A 20,035-nucleotide genomic window follows, 5' to 3' on the forward strand; every position below is an offset into this window, starting at 1 on the left:
ACATCCTACAAACCTAGAAACCCACTATGACAAATTACAATTATAAATAAATAAAAAAATTATAAATCACTTAGGGGCTGATTCTGATGTTGGTGGGTTCAACACTGATGGCACCTCGGTGTCAGACCCTCTGACATCTGCCCCTGCAGCCTGCTCCCCGCATTATGGTGCGATGGGCAGAGGCATCGGGTGAAGGGATGTGTCAGAAAGACACGATAACCCCCTAATGATGGCGACTCCGCAGTCGTGATCATGATGTCATTTTCCAACAGCATTTCCATGTCAGCCTTTCCAACATGGAAAGGCTGTCGGAAAATGACTTTGGGGGCCCCTAGCAGGGCCTCTTACCCCCCTGGCCCTTCGCTCTGTGGCCTAGGGGGCAGCTGTTGGGCCCCAGTTGAACAACCCTGCACTGTATGGCAGGCTCCATGAGGTGCCTGCCACACGGTGCAGGAATGTTTACAAACATCCATTTCACTATGGCAGCTTGTGCTACGGGCCTTTTCCACCCGCCGCACAAGCTGCCATAATGAGACCATAGGGCGGTCGGACCAAATTGTGAGGTTGGAACTGCTATCCTAGGGTTGGGCAGTTCCAGACCAATACAACCCGCAAATATCATAATCAGCCCCTTAATCTTACAAACTATGTTCACTTTGGAGAGATGGAATTTACTGATTCCACTCCCAACTGCAAAACAGAACTCAAAGTATTAGACTTGGAGGAGTGACATTTAGTATGTACTCCAACTTAAGCAACAGTAGGGGAAGTGTTGGACTTTAGATGTGTCAGAATTTCTATTTCCACTCCAACCTTAGCAACAATAGTTAAAGTGTTGGGCTTTGGAGAGGTGAAATTTACTAGTGACACTCCAGCCTAAGCAAAAGTAGGAAAAGTGATGGACTTTGGGGAGGGGTCGAATTAACTTCTCCCCCTTTCCAATAGTATTTAAAGATTTAGACATTGGAGGTATCACTGATTATATTTGTGGCATAATAGAACATGGAGGTTCAGCTGCCCATATACTCCTTGACCTGCCAGCTTCTTTTGATACCATCTCTCACCCAATATTGTTGGAAAGTCTGACAGACATAGGTGTTGTGGAGATGGTGCTGAACTGGTTCACTTCATTCCAAATAGACCATACACAATCCGTTCGCTTTTGGAACTTCCACTGCTCATTTAGACCTGTAACAGTGGCAATTCCACAGAGCTCTTTGGTAAGTCCAACATTATTTAATCTATATGCTACTCCTCTGGATAAGTTATTTAAGAGCTGTGGCTTCACATTTTTCTTTTACGCTGATGATACTCAGTTGATTTTGAATGGCGATACCAGGCAATTTTCAACTTGCATGTAAGGCATTTCTAAATGGATGAAGTCAATTCACTTACATTAAATGAGGACAAATCAAAATTCATATCTTTAGGAATCAATAGCTTTGGACCTAGAACTGTTGGTTAGCAAAACTGGGGCAACTTTCTAATCCAGTTCCTAAGGTAAATCATTTGGGGATGATGAGGAATTCTAAGCTGTCCTTTTTACCACACATGAATAGGACTGTGAAATAGGCCATCAAGAATTATTCACAAATTCTTCACTTACCTAGGCAAATTCAATTGACTAGTCATTGGTGTTCTGAAATATGCAATTCTTAATCTATAGTTGTTGGAAACTTGGCAGCTAGATTAGTGCTAGGCATTAGCTGTGGAACTAGGATGTCTCATCAACCAGGAAATAAGACTGGTTCCCAATAGACAAAAGAAGGTTATATAGAACTCTATGTCTTTCTCATAATGGTTTTAAGTGAAAAGACAAATAACTATATGAAACACATGGTCTCCAGACACATCCCCACTAGAAAGTTGAGGTCCTCATTTAAATTTCTGCTTCATGTCCCCTCTTTTGAAACAGGCAGAGTTGCTGTACGTATGCTCTTGGTGACAACATTGACAGCATGGAATAAATGCACATTGTTCTTCACTGCCAATCTTATCTGAGATTGTTTAAAAATGTCTTAAAACATATTTGTACTTTCTTATAATTTAGGGGCCGATTACAACGTCGGGCGGAACGTTTCTACAGAACACTGGCTCCGAATCGAGACCGACTCGCGGTCAGTGATTCCACCCGTCCGATTACGATGTGACTGAACACTGTTCGGTCAGATTCCCAGTGTCTCCTGTGGGAGCTTGTGTTCCGCCTGACAACCGGCCGTAACACAGGCTTCTATGGGGAAATGGAGTGTTTGTGGAAAACCATGCCCCCTGTCGAGAGCACCACACAGTGCGTGCCACATAGTGCAGGATTTTACAGGGGGCCCTCCAACCAGAGGCCGCAGGATGAAGGGGCCCTGTTAGGGTCTCCAAAGTCACCTTCCAACAGCCTTTTCGTGCCGGACAGGCTGAGTTGGAAAGGCTTTTGGAAATCGACAACGTAATCCCAAGGTCGGAAACGCTGTCAATAGTGGTATGTAATGCGGTTCCGACCAACACAAATCCTGAAAGAGCTCTATCAAAACAGATTTGGAATGCAGTTTACCTTCCAACCCCGAATCTCGTAATCGGTCAGGCAGATAGTAAACTGACCGAGTCGGTCGGAAGGGCTCCGACGCGGTCGAGGAGAATCCGAATATCGGGAGGAGGCTTTCCACCCAACATCATAATCAACCCATGAATGTTGTTAGTCAGTTTTTTCCAGGCGTGGTTATCAGCACTGTAGTTTAAACACAGTGCGTAAGCATCAAAATACCTCTTTTAGAGGTCATTGTGGTGCTCTATATAAGAATAAATTAACATCACACAACTATTCCGACACCAATCCAACCTAAGCAATGGTAGGGAAAGTGTTATACTTTGAAGTGTGAAATTTACTATTCACACTTAAACCTAAGCAACAGTAGGGAAAGTGATGGACATAGGAGGGGTGAAACTGCTCCCATTCCAAAAAAAACATCAGTAGAGAAAGTACTGGACTTTGGAGTGATCAAATTTATTAACAAAAGGAAAGGATTAGTACTTCGAAAAATTCACATTAACTAATCCCAGTCCCAAATTATAGAAGATAAACAAACATTATAACAAATAAATATAAACAAATGTGTTAAAAACATTTAATTACTCAGATTATATAATAATATATTTAATTTAAATATATGTATAGTAATTGCTATAATAAAAAATTTATATTTAGTCACAGCATAAACACATTTATTGAAAAGATTTTAAACAAATAAAAATAAAAGCTACACTCTGTATGAAAATAAGCATGAATGAAAAAACATTCTATATATATACATAATTAATATATTGTATTAAACACAATAAACATTAATAAAATAGTAAAATATTGACAGAAATAATAAGAACATGTTTTATTAAATGCAATACATAAATTTAAGAAATTAATTTTATAAAAATGTAATACATAAACTACCAAATGATCATAAGTATAATTGTATTTTTTTCAGGAAACACATCCTATAGAAATATACATATACAATTCCATCTTCATCTAATGTTAAAATACAGTATTAAAAATACCTAATCCAATAAAAATTGCTCAAATTCATCAAGCATTACAGAAACTAAAAAAATAAACGTTTATGAAGGATGCCCTGCATTAGTTTACTATGGATCATTAATACAGATTAACATAGTTAGTAAAACATATATTATTATGAAATAATATTTTCTACATAAGACAGTAAAATCACTGAATTGCTTTTAAAACTCCTATCTTTGGATAAGCAGTATATACCCAGTGATTGTGATTGGAATGCTGAATGGGTTCTTAGCAAATGAAGTGGCTTCTGCTTCGGTATATGATCTTACACCGCACAAGGGAGCCCGTGACTTGCACTCGAGCACTGACTGATAGAGAAACAAAATACATGTTTAGGCTTAAAAAAAAAATCCTCACTGCTGCTGTGCAACTCACCTACTGATATCACATGTAAAATTTTCACTCACGATTTCTAAAGGAGGTGAAATGTCATGCTCAAACAGTCAGTAGAAGGATGGTGAGTCTAAAATACTTTGTTGGCTGATCCAAAGAGTGATTGACAATATCTTAAGTCAATACTGAAATTTCTAGGGCAATCAACTTTTTCCACAGAGATAACATATCTGCTATCCACCACTAAGGAAGAGTTAGACCTAGTTTGTGCAGTAGCACAATGCAAACTTGAATACTGAATATTCTGTTTATTAACCTACCCAAAATCATCTGGAAAAAAAAGGCATCAGTTATGGAAAAGAGAAGCCAAAGATGTTCTGGATATGAAATAAATAGGTCCTTAATGTTCTGCACCTGCTTCTTTAGCACACATGCTTAGCTTGATGCAAAGAGATTTTAGATTTAGAAGGGAGCACATTTTTCCAAAACGCAATTTCAACAAAAGCTTGTCTGAGGTCAAATAGTAGTGGTATAACGACGAGAATCATTCTTGATCCCAAAACCCTTATAAAAATTCCAACATAATATTGCCATTAACTTCTTAACTGCGGGGGCATCTTAAACCCCGCCCCCTCTCCTCCCCAAGTGCTTAGACATTTTTTGGCTATTTGCGGTAGTTCATGCTTAGGGTGCAATAAATTTTATTCCACTTAAGGTAACCATGCCAAATGTGTGTCTTTCTTTTCCAACATCCTGGGGACATTTAAAAAAACCCAGGCACATAAAAGGCGGACTGAGAGTGGCAAAGGTACGGACACTATAAACAGTGGACTTGGAACACGGGTGGGAGGTGGGGATGGGTGGGGTAGGGGGGGTTTCCGTTGGTCTTCCTTTTTGTTCTTCTGTTATTTCATGATGTTAGCACAGCCTACTTTGAAGCAGCTCGAATTCGCATTAGCACTGTTGCTTTTCATGATTTACTTTTCCCTCCTGTCTAGGTTGTATGGAGATAATGTGACGGCTGCAATGGATGATATTGTTTTATGTGTGCTGCAATCTTCAATAAAAAGATTTAATACTAAAAATACCCAGGCTTCTTTGTGGATTTCCCTGGAGGGGACTAATAAAACAGGCGAGATATAGCTATATTGTGAGTTTTTGGAGGAAAATTGGCAAAAAGTGCTTTGGATAAAAGTGTCTGTATTTTCTCCTAAAAATAGCACCAATGAACGATATGCTGTTCTAAAGTCACCATCGTCCCAGCTTTCAGAAACATGCAGAGCTGACTCAAAAAACGTATTTTATACCTAGCCCATTTTAACTATTTGTCGCTCTCTCAACCTATTTCCATTTTCTGGTGGAAACTAGTGTGAAACCCATAGGTGATCCAGAAAAGCTATAGGTTTCTGTAAAGTAGGTAAACATCTGAATTCAGCAAGAGGTCCTATGTGTAGATCCCTCAAGATTTTCCTTTCCTAATTCACAATGAACTGGCGTAGGGCAGCACCGCAAGCCTCTCTGCTGCACTGCCCCATACCAATTTAAAAAGACAGGAATGCCTAGTATTTATAACATACAGTGTATTCATATCCCTTCTGCTGGTGCACAAGTTGGTGTCTAGAGCCAACATATGGACCCTTGCACCATGGTGATGCGATGTTGGCAGGATTGAATTTGTGCAAGAAGGGACACCTTCATGCACCAAAACAGTCCATGGAGGGATTTTCCTCTTTCTATGTGTGCTGCAGAGTGCAGCACACATAGAATGAGGAAACAACAAGAAGAAATAAAGATATTTCTCCCTGTTATGCCTTCTTTGGGGAGGCGTACAGTTTTGACTGACACATTCCCAGGTTTACAGATCCTTGCAAATCTGGGAATGTGTTAAAAGCCATTGGTGTTGTGTGGGAAAACCCAATGGAACGCCCATGGAATGCACCTTTAGGCAGTGTAAGGCAACGCAGTGACTTATGCTGCGTTGCCTTGCACCCTATCAATGAGGCCATGAGAAGCCACGCTAAGTGGCTTTGTGTGGCCTCATATATATGGGTTTGCACTCCGCACCACTGAAGCATCATACAAACTGGCTCACCTGTGGCACAACGGGCTTGTAAATAAGTCACTTACTGTTGAAATAAAGAAATGCTGAAAATGAGTTGGAAAAACGTCCATTTGGGACTACGTTTTTATTTGTAACTTTTTTTCCAAAGGGCTGATTTCTAAATGCAATATATCATTAGGTCCGCTAGGCCCTTCTGGTTGTGGGGATCTATAGGGTTTGTAGGTTCTCTATGAATCCAAGATACCCAAGAGCCAACAAATACATTTCTTGTGTACCAAGTGAAAAATGGGTATCAAGAAAACCTATGTTGAAATGGGCACAAGATATGGAGTTTAGAAGCAGTGGTTATTTCTACATCTCTGAATTTTTGGTTACCTTTACTACCATATGATTAGGGGGTATTTTTCAAATGTCTTCTTTCTTACACACTGGCTTATATTTGGAAGGCACAAATGCAGCTAAATACAACTGGTAATAACAAATGTTCTATTATTCTACTGTCCCACATGTTTGCCGATATAAATTGTGCCTCACATTTGTGAGTTATACCTAGTGCCTACGTCAGGAAACTGCCAAAACAAAACATGGACGCATCACATTTTTCCACTGAAAACAGACCCTTTTTTGCAAAGTGTGCTGCTCTGGATTTTAGGGACTAGCTCACCCAACACATGGGGAAACCTAGCACACTTATAATAAAAATTAAACCAGACCCCTCTGGCGGACTTCTGTAGTGGATACCAGGTTTTTTACCTAGCATCCTGTGCAATCCGCAAACTTTGACAGAGAAAACACATTTTCCTCACATTTCTGTGATGGGAAATATTGGAGACTAAAGGGAACAACAAACTGCTCCCACCCATCATTCCCCCAAGTCTCCAGATGAAATGATACCTCACTTGTGTGGGTAGGCCTAGTTCCCACAGCACAAAAATGGCTCAAAACACAACATGGATACGCCAAATTTTTCTGCTCAAAACTGACACTTTTTCGCAAGCTCACAGGTCTTCCTCAGAACAAGGGGAAGGGGAGACAACCTGTACGCAGGTGTTTGGGGGATAGCCTGATCACAGCTCCAGGTGGTGTGTAGTCCACACAGCTGTTACGGGGTAGTGGAGGGTATCCGTGAACCCTTTTATTTAGTCAGCCAAAATATTAAGGGAGAAAAAACTCCATCCAGGGTGAACCAATCGCCCAAAAACGGTCTTATTATTAAACGAACAGCAGCCCGGGGCTAATCCATGCCTCGCTGGTCGGGCCAAAGCATGTGCTTGTCCTGAGTAAGACCCGTGAGCTGAGGATATAACTTACCCTCCATGTGCCAAAGTCACGTCAACATTCTTTCCCCGGTGGGCCTGTAACCTATACCACCTTTACCCGGCCCAACCTATGGATGATATTTCTCTGTTTCCCTTGAAAAATGGTGAACAACAACAGGAATGATTCATAAGGGGTAGGCCCTGATTAATTGGTCTTGATGTTACTTATAACCAGTTGTTCGTTATTCATAATAAATGTGATCCTTATTTTGAACCTTTCTTCATTCTGATATCCGTCGTTTTCACCGTATCTGTCATGAGTACGATTCTTCTCACTCACTTTGGAGCAAATTCTCATCTTGCTATAGAGCATGGTAATATGTTTACCTGCATAAAATGTGTCTGTGAAATTAAAACAGTTATCTTTTCAAAGAATTTATGGGCGCCATGTTCATCATTTTTATTTGAAGGTGCACTTTTGAGAACGTTGTATGCATTTGTTACCTTATGCTAATCATATGCATATCTAATTTGTATTTAAAATCATGAACATCATTACGACTCTTGTGTGGTAAATAAGTCTAGAACCAACTGATTTCTGTATTAGTCCTTGTACATGGCAGAGTAAAAGGGTACCAAAAGTGCTATGTTGTTGGAACTAATGAAGAAAATTGACAGTACAATGACAGCAGTACAGGTGCGTTGATATAACTTCAGTGACAATACTGGAAAGTGTTGAATCAAACTAGGCATCATTCCACAAGAAACTGTGACCCAGTGAAGATAGATAATACCTTTCTTCCCATCCTATTTTGTCAACATATGCTGCTTGGTGAGTAGTTGGATGAAGTGGTGTAGAGCACTTAAATGCACAAAGCCTTTTTTGCATTGAAAGCTAATTCCAAGCCTCACGTGTCTGTTTCTTCATCCCCTTACTCTAAAATAAGAACGAGTGAGACAGACAGCACAATGGAGCTCTGTCGCTACTTGCTGCTGATATGTTCTTGCAGGTTTTATGCGGATCACTTCATCGTATTAGATCCTGTTTCCAGTTTGGCACTGCTGCTCCTGTCAAAAACGTGGGTACCTTGGGGCTCACTATATTTGATTTAATGGGAGGCGTTTCCTGCCACACGGTCTCGGGGTATAGGACTACATTTTCTGATGTCTCTATTTAGGTAAACACTTTCTTAAGTAAGTATTGGGAGGACAAAAGAGAATGACGAATAGTGCCCAAATTATATACTGGTAGACTTTGTTATTCTGAATTGGGCTGTTCCTCAGCCTAGTAATTGCAACCCACCCTGACTTCCGTGTTCCCCATAACAAGTGCTGCGGTATTTGCAGCACAGAAACACTGAAACCAGGGGCCTCTCTATTTCTGGATTTCTGATATTGTTGGGGTACTACAAGTAATTCCCCATAGGCCTCTCTGGACCGATGAATAACGCGCAGAAAGCACTGTTGCTGCAACAAGATCTGCATGTTTTTTGTAATGTCAGATCTTTTAAATTGAACAAATCTCACCAGGTTTGACATAGAGAATGTGTACCCTTAAATCAATGCATTATTGGCACACGAAGTAATACTATGGAATTAATAATGCTGATTTAAATGAAAAGTCTGGCTTCTTCAAATCGGTATTATGATCTTTATGTGTGGCCTATATAGTTAGCCTCAATCCAATGGGAAACAGTGTGCCTCAGTCCTGACACTTGAGGGAACAGTGCTTCTTTTACACGCTACCTTGTGGTTAAACAACATTTCTAATTAAAAAACGATGGATATTGTCAGGTAGGCCGATGGGTGTCTGTCTTTATGCACATGTGCACCCCATTCAGGTACATAATGTGAGGAGGAAGTGTAAGGGAGTGAGTGATAAAGATTTCCAGTAACACCGAAAAGGAGTGTCACTCACTGTAACACTTCAAGGAAATTGGTTTCAGAGCTGCAAACTCAAGTGCTTATCATAAGGTACGCTAAATCTTAACAAGGGCACAGGACAGGATGTGCTGAAGACATGTAACATGCATTTGTATGATATCATTAAGCAAGGAAGACCTTTAAATGACTCAGCCTGCCATCTGGAGATTTGTAGGCCTATTGTTAAGTGGGAACTGTTTTAAATTACTTGTAGGCTGACCTTGTTGAGGCTTAGCCCCAGTGCTTAATTTGTGCCAGTGATTTCCGGTCCTCAGTACCGGCGCTTAATTGTCAGCATTGGCTCTAGTGATAGTCCACCAAATGGTGGCGCTGTCTGTCAAATTTTGAGATGAGCACAACAACAGTATTTAATAAGTCAATATACATTAATAATGAATAACACATGCCGCTCACACCATTATTATAGCTTTGGGTGGCCTGGAATAGTCTGGATTGTCGCACTTGTAGGAGTGTGATGGTTAGTAGTTGTGTTGGTCCTGTGATTAACAGCGCTGGCAGGCGTAATGGCTGATGCAGTCTGCAGTGGCCTCCCAAGAAGGGCCCTGGCACTAACTTTTAATAACAAATTAAGCTTTGCTAAGATCTTATAGTTCATTTGGATTCCATAACGAATGTACCATACCTTTTAGGTAAAGTGCATTAACAGTGGTCTTTTAGGGGAGGAGCCAAGCTCGCGACCGTGATGGCCACAATGTAGCTCATCACCGCTAGCCTTCCTGCCCAACACACATATCCTGACGCGCATCCTGCCCCGAGACGACATACTCAGGAAGATTCGGAAAGACGAAGGAAAGCTTGTACTCACCATCTGTCCCGGGGGCTCCTGCGAGCGGCGGGTCTGAAGTTACACCCCTGCCTGGTCTGGGGCCTCCACGGCGTAGAGACCGGGGACTTTCCTGTGGAGGCCAGCCGGCGAGATGGTGTCGACAGCGGCCCCTGGTGGAGAGGAGAGGCCGGCTGGGAGAGGTCGTGGTGCGGTTATGCCGATGGCAACGGATCGGGCCCCGTGGTGAGGTGCGGCACTCCGTGGACGGGGGAAGACCGTGTAGGAGGTTCCCCCCCTTCGTTGCCTTGTTCGGCCATCTTGAAGCCCTGCGCCCGGATTTCGCGTGTGGGGCAGCGGGGCGGTGGCGCTGGCGGTCCCCCTTTTGGTGGCTCTCCTTTCTGCACCCAGGTTGTCATTCCTGGGGCTCGGGGGGGCTCCCGTAGAGGCCTTGCTTGAGAGCCCGCTCCAGAAGTTGAGGCGCACGGAGACGCGGCCTGATCGCAAGATGGCAGCCGGCGCCCTGGGTCACAGACTGGTCCAGGGCGGCGAAATGGTGTTGCCGAAGTGCACGGGGGTCTAGTCCTGTGAGCGGGAGCTCACGCTTGGTGATGTTCTTGGCGCCTTAAAGACTTTACACGCGACCCTGGACCTCGACGCCCTTGAGCTGGATGGAAGGACGGCCGCCATTACTGTCGGGCCGTCCCTAATGGGCGCGGCTCAGACCCGAGTGTGTGCTGTTTTGCCCCCCTCTGTTGCCGTGAGGAGTGCTGCCATTGAGCATCGGCCGGACTATACACCAGCGGCCCCGGATCCCGGGGTCGCCTTGATCGTGGCAGGTGCGGGCGTGGGCACCGCGTCGGAGCCCGTTCCTGCTCGACTGCTCGGAGAGCAAAGTAGATTGCCGATTCGAGCTGCCCCGGTGAGTCCCCAGTGTTATCCTGCGGAGACGTCTCTACTCTCTTGGGCGGCGAGAATGCACCCACACTGCTTGTTGTTTCCGTTGTTGTTGCTGAAACACCTGGACTGCCGCACAAAGTTCTTGTTTGGCCGCTGGTTGCTGAAGTCCTCTGGTTTGCTCCCATGGTCTGTCCTCCTTCGGCCATACGGCCTTTCCACTTTGATTTGTTTGCTGCCCACTACTCTACCACGCGAAGTAGAGATGGCTAGGAAAGGACAGGGGTGAGCCGGTTCTGGACCCGGAGGACTAATGGTTGGCGGATGGAGATGAGGAGTGCCCTCAACCATGATATTATGGGCGATTCCTTTGAAGGTGTATGATACCCGAGATTATGGCGATTTTGTTTTGATGTTGCATTAATGTGTGTGATGGCGGGGGGATTAGGGGCCGAATGGGTAGATTGATGGCTCTCCTCCCCCCCTGGTCCTTTTTCCTTTTTGTCTCCTTTGTTTCCCCTTTCTCTTTCTAACTCTTCCTATATTTCGGGTCTCCTATTTAGGGCGACAGGCACGCTGCTGGGGGGTTAGGCCGTAGCCTTCTGCAGGGGTGCAGGCTGGGGTGGGTGGGTTGGGGTCTTCTTCTGACCGTTTTTTTTAGTTTCTATGGCTCTTTTGTGTCCCTTTCTTAGGACGTCGTGGCTGTACGTGTTTCCCACGGTGTGATTGCTTGTGGGGGGAGGAGGGGGAGGTATTCTTACTTTATACGATATTGATTGCACAGATATCCTGACTTGAACGCCCCTCCCCCATTACCGTGGTCCCCAGCCACTTTGCTTGCCCTTATCGCTGTGGGGGCGCGTACGGCGGCGCGGCGTTCCTTCATCTCTTTCCTTTTTAGCGTTTCCCCTTTTTCTTATCTTCTGGGTCAGTATAGAGCATGACTGTAACTCCTTTTGCCGCTCTGGTTATTCAGTTAGGAATGAGTATAATCATTTGGTGGTCTGTGTGTGCGTGGCGGGCTACGATGGGTACTGATTTAAAATATGGCGTCTATATTTTGATTGCTGTAAACTATTGCTGATAACTGTTTTTATTGATGCCTTAATGTTCTGCTGCTTGCTTCGTGGCCCGCTAGGGGCACTCAGATGATTAAACTGCAACTGCACATGTTATAATTTCTTTTATAAAATTAACCTTCTTCGATCCTGCATCCGGCGGTCGCACTCAATTCCTCTACGATTGGACTACTTGTTCGCGTTCTAATGGGTGACTGCCGTGAAACCTCTTTATTGCCTTACGTGCTTATCAGATTGCTTCGTGGCCGGCCTAATGGATTGTAGGCCTGTATTTGTATGCTACTATCTGCACAATAAAGGTTTTCAAAAATTAAAAAAAAAACAAACAGTGGTCTTTTACACTTTTACATAGTGTACTTCATATCTGAAGTATGTTAAAACTGTATGATTGGTACAAGGTTGTTTCTTTTTATATGTTTGCTTGCGTTCCCAATCCAGATTTAAGATTTGGTGCACACTAACTAAATCCCTTCACATACATGTGCATGAGTTATGTTTTACTGAGTCTCCTAGTTGAACTAGATCTGACCTGCCTGGGTGGAGATAATCACTGTACTCTCAGCTGTTTAGGCATAAGTCCCCATTTCTGAAAAGATTTACTTCTGCTACTGGAGGAAAAGGTGGATTTGTGAATTTCAGAGACGTGTAGCATCATCCTCCTGTTGATTAGACTTGGGTTTTTCTCAGCGTGAATAAACTGATGCTGGAGAAACACCGCCCATGCACACAAGAGTAGCAGGCAGAACAGGCAGTAGCAGGCAGAGTAGCAGGCAGTGCAGCAAGAAATTATGGGTGCCCGTGGCCTGTGGATTGCCCATCTCCAACACTGGGGCAGCTCACGGCAAGGGGAAGTGTGTGTTTTAAAGGGTAGTGGACCTCTTGGAAAATAATTGAACCCTTATTCTAGGGCTAGGTTGTACCAGCTTTGATTAAATTAGTTTGTATTGACCTGTATTACACATATAATGTTCAACAATATAGATATGCTACACATTAACTCACAGGGCGTAATCTGTTATCAGATACACAGCGTAGATGTTTCACATTGTTCTACATCATTCAACATGGCAGTAAAATACAACAATGACAAAGGCAATAGGCCTGAATGTATCCTAGTGAAATCCAATGTCAAAGGCAGTCAGCCTTTAGTCTGTGGTTGTCATTGTCTTGTGAAAAACCTGTGGATATCTTGTTTTAAAGCCTGTAGGCAGGTATTTTATTTTGTGAAATCTCACCAATTGACGCAATAGTCAAGGATCTAAAGGTTTTAATATTGGTTAAACTCTCTGACAAACTCAATTGTTAGAAGAAGGTGCACTGTATTAGTCCTTGCTGTATCATCTTAGCAGGGTCGTATGCTTTTGGAAACCTGTTGCATTGTGGGAATATGAGAAAACGCCTCTTTTGCAATTTCACCGCCATTTGTTTGAGCACTGAGGCTGCTGTTTTTTTACTCTGTTCACTGGGACTCTGATAGCTAGACCCATGTGCATGTGCTCTGACCCTTAAAACCTGTTGAATTGGCTAACACCTAAGTGGCATATTTAACATTCTTATAAGCCAAAGGCATATGGTGTCCAAAGTAAACCTGTGGCATGGAAAGTTCAAATGTCACATATCTACTGCAACACTATTGTGCCATCCACTAGTTTAACCAGCCAAACATAACGCCAGGCTTGCTATTGCTGTATTTATAACTGCAACCTGATTTGCCAAAATACACTGTTTTTGAACGGAGAAAACCTTCAATTTAAATATCACTAAGACACCTCTATGTAGGATTGTAGTACACAAGTCATGGTGCATGGTATTTAAAAGTAAGGCATGTAGAAATGTAAAGTTAGCATGTCCTTACAGTGACTGTCACCCAAAAGTAATTTTCATTGCAGAAAGGCTGCCTGTTTTACAGAGAAATACTAGGGTGCACTACATTTAGTTAAGCTCTGCTGTTAGGAAACACCTAGAATTTAATTGTTTGACTATTTGTAACATTTATAAAAATCCCAAACTTACTACTGAAGTTGAATTTTGAATACATTTTAAAGAAAAGCTACCTTTAGAAAGGCCTAGGGTGTGGGGAGGTATTTCTGTTTCTCTGACGGGATGTCCATTTGGGCAGCGGTTAGGGACATGATTAACTTCAAAGAGGCCTTCCTGTCACAGAAGCTGTCTGATGTCACCTGCCCAGTCCTCTTCCTTCTTCCCCAAGTCAGGAAGGCTTCAATCCCAGTGGAGGGGACCTGCCCCAGAACTGGTTTGAAGTGACCACAGTGGATGGGTTGCCCATTTCCCTGGCTACACCTCTGGTGTGGGCACACTGGCTCTCCACAAGGGGAGATGGGACACTTTGACTTTCAACTTTTAAAATGCACATCTTTGTTACCCCTGATTGGATTTTTGTTGTTTTGGTGTCATTTTGCACCTTAAATTATTTTCTATTTCTTAAAACTTGTAGTGGGATTTTTGTTATTGTGTTTTTGACTTTTTCGCTGTTTTGGTACTTCAAAATGCTTTACACTTCTTCTTAAAGCTAACCTGTCTGCTCTGTGCCATAGTGACCGCCATCCACCCCAAATAATAATTGATATTCTCACATAGTAGTATTGGTGTCTATATTTAAGTAATTGTCCTTGCCTACAATAAAAAGCAGTGACTGAACATTGATATATCGAGCATTGTTAGTCTGCATTGCAGAGTTTGTAACCAACAGCAGCTGGCAGAGCCAGCCTTGGACTCTTCCACCTCACTACCCTGGGAGTCAAGTTCTAAAAGTGGAACTTGGTTTCAGTTTCGGGAGCCATCGTACAGTCGAAGGGAAAGAACAGGTGTTGTCCAGTAACCCCTGATGCATTGGGACCTTATAAACAAGCTTTTTCACAGTTGATACCAAAAGTCTATGCGCCTTCTTACTTTAAACTTGTAGATCAGCAGTGGCCCGTGCAGGGAAAAGTGATAGGGCCAGGTGGGGTGGATTTTGACAGACGGCAAATGTGAGAAAAATAATTATTTATTTAATTTTCCCTTGTGGGCATCTGTCCAATCCCCCCACCCCCAACATGGCCCCACTGCTCTCACCTGCAGGGTCCCTCCTGGTGTAGATGCTCTCTGGCCCCTTCATATGGCAATGAACAACAGCTGCATAAACTAGATTCTGAATTTGTATTTTCCATTTTCTTATTGAGTTCACCAGCCTGTATGAGCCTCACCTGCTCTCCAGAGTTGGAAAAAAGAAGCAGTTGATCCTCCACACCTTCCTATTAAAATGACAGAGCTATTCTGAGCATGTGATTAATACTGAGAATGTTGTAATACTCACCTCTGCTTTCTCGCCTTTTTTAACCAGGTCTGCTGGATAAATCTTGTCGCAAAAGAGCTGTCATAAATGTGAAGAGAACCACCGTCAAGATGTTTGGAACTAAAAGGTCAGGCTTGTTTTGCATGTTCCTTTTATACATATTAATGAGACACAATGAGCCCTTACTAATATATGTGATATCACTTGTGTTATTATAAACATCCCTCAAGGTTCCTCGCTGAGATGCCTGTCATGGGCTGTCACGCTGCTAGTGAACCTGAGCCTTCTTTGTGCTTCATTCACTGTCAGTTTAGGAGAGAGGGGGCGGAGAGAGAGAGTTAGTTTAATTCTAAAGGAATCGTTCACCCGCAGATCCCGGATCATGTTTTCCTGAGCGTTTGCAACCAGATTTTGCTGTGGCAAGTATGCAATATATACCATTTTGATATCACAGAAACAAGAAATCAGTTTCATTGGCTACGTTATTTACCTGATCAATAACCAGTGAGAATGTTCCCCTCATGAACAGCAACATAGCATTATTTTGAAATAAATAATGAGTGTAAGTATGGAAAAAGAAGGATTAAGAGTGGGTGCATCAAAAATTGTGAGAAATTCATTAAGAAACATCATATAGCTTTAGTAGGTGTAATTCCCATGATATTGTGTAACAGGTTGAGGCAAATCTGACTTCTGCAAATATATTGAACGGATTTCTGCCATGTTGTTCCTCTTTATTTACATTATATTCAGGCCGCTGACTTGGAGATGAGTGAGGAACAGAGCTCTGTGGTTTGCCAGGGGAAATGTGTGGGTAGTCCCTATAATCCCGTTTTTTGCCTTTGCATTATGGGACTCGAAGGCCTGAGTTTCTAAAATCCAAAAATAGCTCTGAGTATTGTGCATGGGAAGAGAAAATGTGTATTTGTCTGCATATGTTTATAGATTGTATCTAGAATTTTAATTCAATCACTACTTCGATTATTTCATTTTGTATTGATGACCAAGGACCTCACCCCCACTGACTTGTGTCCAGTAGGTAATTGAACACTAAGTTAAAACATTTATCATAGGGTTTGGGTTTTACAAGCCACAGAATAAGAGCGTCATTCTACATGTGTACCTTGGACCTCAGAATGGTGAGAAAGTTGTAATCGCCCTCGTTTTCCATTGTTCCATGGAGCACAAACTGAGAATGTCTTTATGGAGCTCAGAATGAGGCTCTAAATGCACGTTTGGGTCGTCTCCTTAGATTGTAGTCTTTAGAGTGCATCAAGTGTAGCATGTCACTATCGTGATGGTGGTGGCTTTAGAGACATGTGCATTCCTTGCTAGGCTGGAACCATGGTTCCAGCCTGAACACGTTTTTCTTCAAGCCCAGCCTCTTCTGCCCATCACTCCTCTGCTTATTGCAATTAAGGCCTAACGTGGCTGCTATGAAGTGGCTGAATCATCGAAAGCAGCCGCTCGTTCCCGTCTCCTTGCATGTGTTGGTTGTCTTGTTTGCATCCTACTTGATGGCTTGCAGCTTCTTTTGTTTTCATTCCTTCCCGTTGTCTTTTATGAGGCTTATTGAAATTAAAGTGCACGAATCTGAACAAAAATCTGCTGATAAATTCCTTGTAAGTCGGGTTGGCAGGGTGAATGGTGCCTTTTTGAGTGTTTCTGTAGGGCCGTGTGCTGCATGAGAACGACCTTGACCCCAGGTATCGCTCATCGAGACCTTACTGCTTTTGTCGGCTTTTATCAGGACGACCACCTGGTAGGATTGCTTCACAACCCACCCCTCTCTCCTGCTCTGCGCCAATCCCGAGAGGGAGAATGGAATGATTTTCCTCTGACGTTGGGCCAGATCTTATTTCAGGATATGCTTAAAACGATTGCAAGACAAGAAAATGTGCACAACGTTTCAGCTGTGAACAGAGAGATTTCACTGGAAGAAGCCTGCAGACAGTTTAATTATCTGTCGCTCCTGGCAAAGGATGCTCACAGCTCCCAGGGAGGCAAAGAGCGGTGTGTACTGTGCTTTGCACGAGTCGTGCATCTGAAAGCGTTGCCCTTCAAACCTGATGTTCTGAAAGAAAGAAAGAGAGAGAAAGAGAGAGTGAGAGAGAGAGAGAGAGTGGGTGTGTCTGTGTGTTTGTGTGTTTGGGAGTAAGAGAGGTGCATTAGATTGTACAAATGTTAAACAGAACAGCTGCCGAAATGAAGTACCACAAAATGAAAATATTTTCTTTGTTATTATACAATAGAAAAGGCTCTTAAATGTCTTTTAATTTTACATCCATGAAAATGGAAACAGTTTGCAAAAATACTCATGGTGCACTCAGCCGAGATTATTATGTTTTCTCATTTATATCAGGGATGATTCCGAGATTGGTTTGACCTTTTAATCCGAAATTTAAAGACTTTCGCTTAACCTCTGTGTAATCTGAACGAGGGGGTGTTACAGTGATCACAGCATTCTTATTAAAATTCAAAGCACAAACCCAGTCATCCCACAAGCAATATTTTGAAAGCTTAGGCTTTGCAGCAGGCCTCTCCAGTGCATTTGATCTTTTTCTTGTGAAATGTTTTAAGTATCTGCTTTGAAGAGGGATTTTCCGGTGCTGTTAAGGTGAGCAATTCCTCTTACGTGTTTGTCTGTCTAACTTCACAACACTGAAATTCTAAATTTAGCTCGCCACTAAAAATTAATGCAAACTGAAATGGATTTCAAGGTCATCAAATTCTCATTTGTGCTCACCTCCAAAATTAATGCAAACTGAAATGGGTTTGAGGCTGTCTGCCATGTCCATTAAATCATTAAGAGCATCCAAGGAGCTTCTTTGGAGAGTAAGAACTGCTATCTTTATGTGAAGTTTTAAAAGTCAAATGGGATTCTTTGCAAAGTCTCTGGCTTACCCACTCTACCTATTGAACTTTTAAAGAATAAAACCATCATTAGGATAATTTTGGAAATCCGGATTTGGACAGAAACAGGATTTTTTGCACGAATCAGGATTCCAAGATGTGCAGTAAGTCGTTTCCCTCGGGGTTTCCTTAGACACATTTTAGTAAATAAAACTTGGCTGTAAATGACTGAGGAAAACAGCACAGACTGTTGGGACAGCAGGCGGAAACCAGTGCAAAAACACCGATTTTTGAGGCAGTTCCTCATTTTTCAGGGAAAAGCCTAAAGTTAAAAAGAAGGCCCACGTCTCCATAATTTGGTGGGAACAGCTTGCAATCAGCTTTGGATCTGAGCCTGTCATCAGTTGTTGTGTGTTAAAATACTGCTACTCAAGTGTTCAATATTGATTGTTTAAATACCACAATGTTCCTTCATGAAATATAAATGTTTTATTATATAGTTTCCTATCATTTCTTTTGGATTTAAAGGTCATCTTATATTCAATACCACAATGATTTATGGGGAAAAATATATTGCAATTCCCCATTACAATATCCACTCACATGCACGTTTAAACAAGAATCAGCAAAGCCAATAGAGCTTACCGTTAGCAGGGAACTGTCTATCTATTGGGTTTGTCAATGGTTGTTTGCAGTGTTGCCACCAGTAAAAGTCAAAATGTTAATGTTAAAAGAAGAACTTATAGAGCGCACTAACACCGATTGGTTTCATGGCGCTGTAGAGAAGACAAGGAGCAGGTTCCGGAGGGCTTTAGTTGTGTGCTTGATTTTAATGATATGCTTGCTTATAGAACCAGGTCTTAAGTGCTCTTCTGAATTTCATGAGGTCTGGGCAGGTCCGGATCTCAAGAGGAAAGGAGTTCCACAGGCAAGGGGCAAGTGTCGCAAATCGACAGCCGCCTGTGCGCTTCCGTCTGAAAGAGGGGGTGTAAAGAAGGGCAAGATGGGCTGAGCGCAAGTTGCGGGAAGGGTTGTGCCTAATTATCATTTTATCAATAAATTTGCAGTGCAGGGATTTAAAAATCGTGCAACCTATTTTAAAGGTGCAACGCTGGGCCATGGGGAGCCAGTGAAGTTTCATGAGTAGTGGGGTGGCAGATTGCCATCTAGGTTGATTCAGATTCATTCTGCCTGCATAATTCTGGACCATCTGTAGTCGCTTCAGTAAATAGAGAGGTATGCCAAGATACATAGAATTGGCGTAGTCCAGGTGAGACAGCACCGTAGCTATCACCACCTGGGTAACGGCCTCCAGTGTGAGGAGGCGGCGTACCTTCCTAATCTTCCTGAGTTGAAAACAGAGCTTGAAGACCACCTGGCCCACTTGTGTTTTCATTGAGAGATCGTCATTTAAGGTGACTCCTAGTGTCTTTGCCGATGTTGAGGGAATCGGAGATGGCCCCATGTCTGGCGGCCAGTAGTGCAGGCCCCAGTATTTGACGCTGTCCCCTGTGAGTACCAGCTCAGTCTTACCCGGGTTCAATTTCAGGTGGTTTTGGTCCATCCAAGCTTGAATGAACCTCATGGTAGACTGAAAGCTGGAAATAGAGATATCAGAGTTATCAATCGTGAAGAGCAGTTGCAAATCGTCTGCGTAATTGAAGACAGTCACTTGTCTATCTCTGAGTGACTGAATTAGGGGAAAGATATAGAGATTGAACAAGTGGGGAGACAGGGAGGAGCCCTGTGGGACACGAGGAGATTGTCTGTTTGTGGGCAATCAGGTGTCCAAGGCGGACTGCCTGAGATCTGTTCTCCAAAAAAGATTTTAACCAACTGACCACGGTGCCCTGTATACTGGCCTCGATGACACAGTCGATCAAGATGGTATGATCAACCGTGTCAAACGCTGCAGAGAGATCCAGGAGCACCAGGGCCTGAAGGGAGCTGTTGTCTGCGCGATCGCGGAGTGTATCCAGTACCGT

At 42.9% G+C, this 20,035-nt stretch overlaps 1 protein-coding gene across 2 annotated transcripts in view; it reads left to right on the forward strand.

The window, feature by feature from the left end:
* The window catches only part of OXR1 (oxidation resistance 1), a 1,826,889-nt gene that overhangs the window by 311,814 nt on the left and 1,495,040 nt on the right, over window positions 1-20,035 (forward strand). For both annotated transcript variants that reach the window (XM_086966107.1, XM_086966110.1), the window contains exon 2: window positions 15,246-15,324. In XM_086966107.1, coding sequence (XP_086822233.1) covers window positions 15,308-15,324 — 17 coding nt within the window. In that variant the 5' untranslated portion in view covers window positions 15,246-15,307. The remainder of the gene's footprint in view (window positions 1-15,245; window positions 15,325-20,035) is intronic.

The sequence above is a fragment of the Lissotriton vulgaris genome, chromosome 4_1 (genome assembly GCF_964263255.1).
Source record: "Lissotriton vulgaris chromosome 4_1, aLisVul1.2, whole genome shotgun sequence".
NCBI classification, from domain to species: domain Eukaryota; kingdom Metazoa; phylum Chordata; class Amphibia; order Caudata; family Salamandridae; genus Lissotriton; species Lissotriton vulgaris.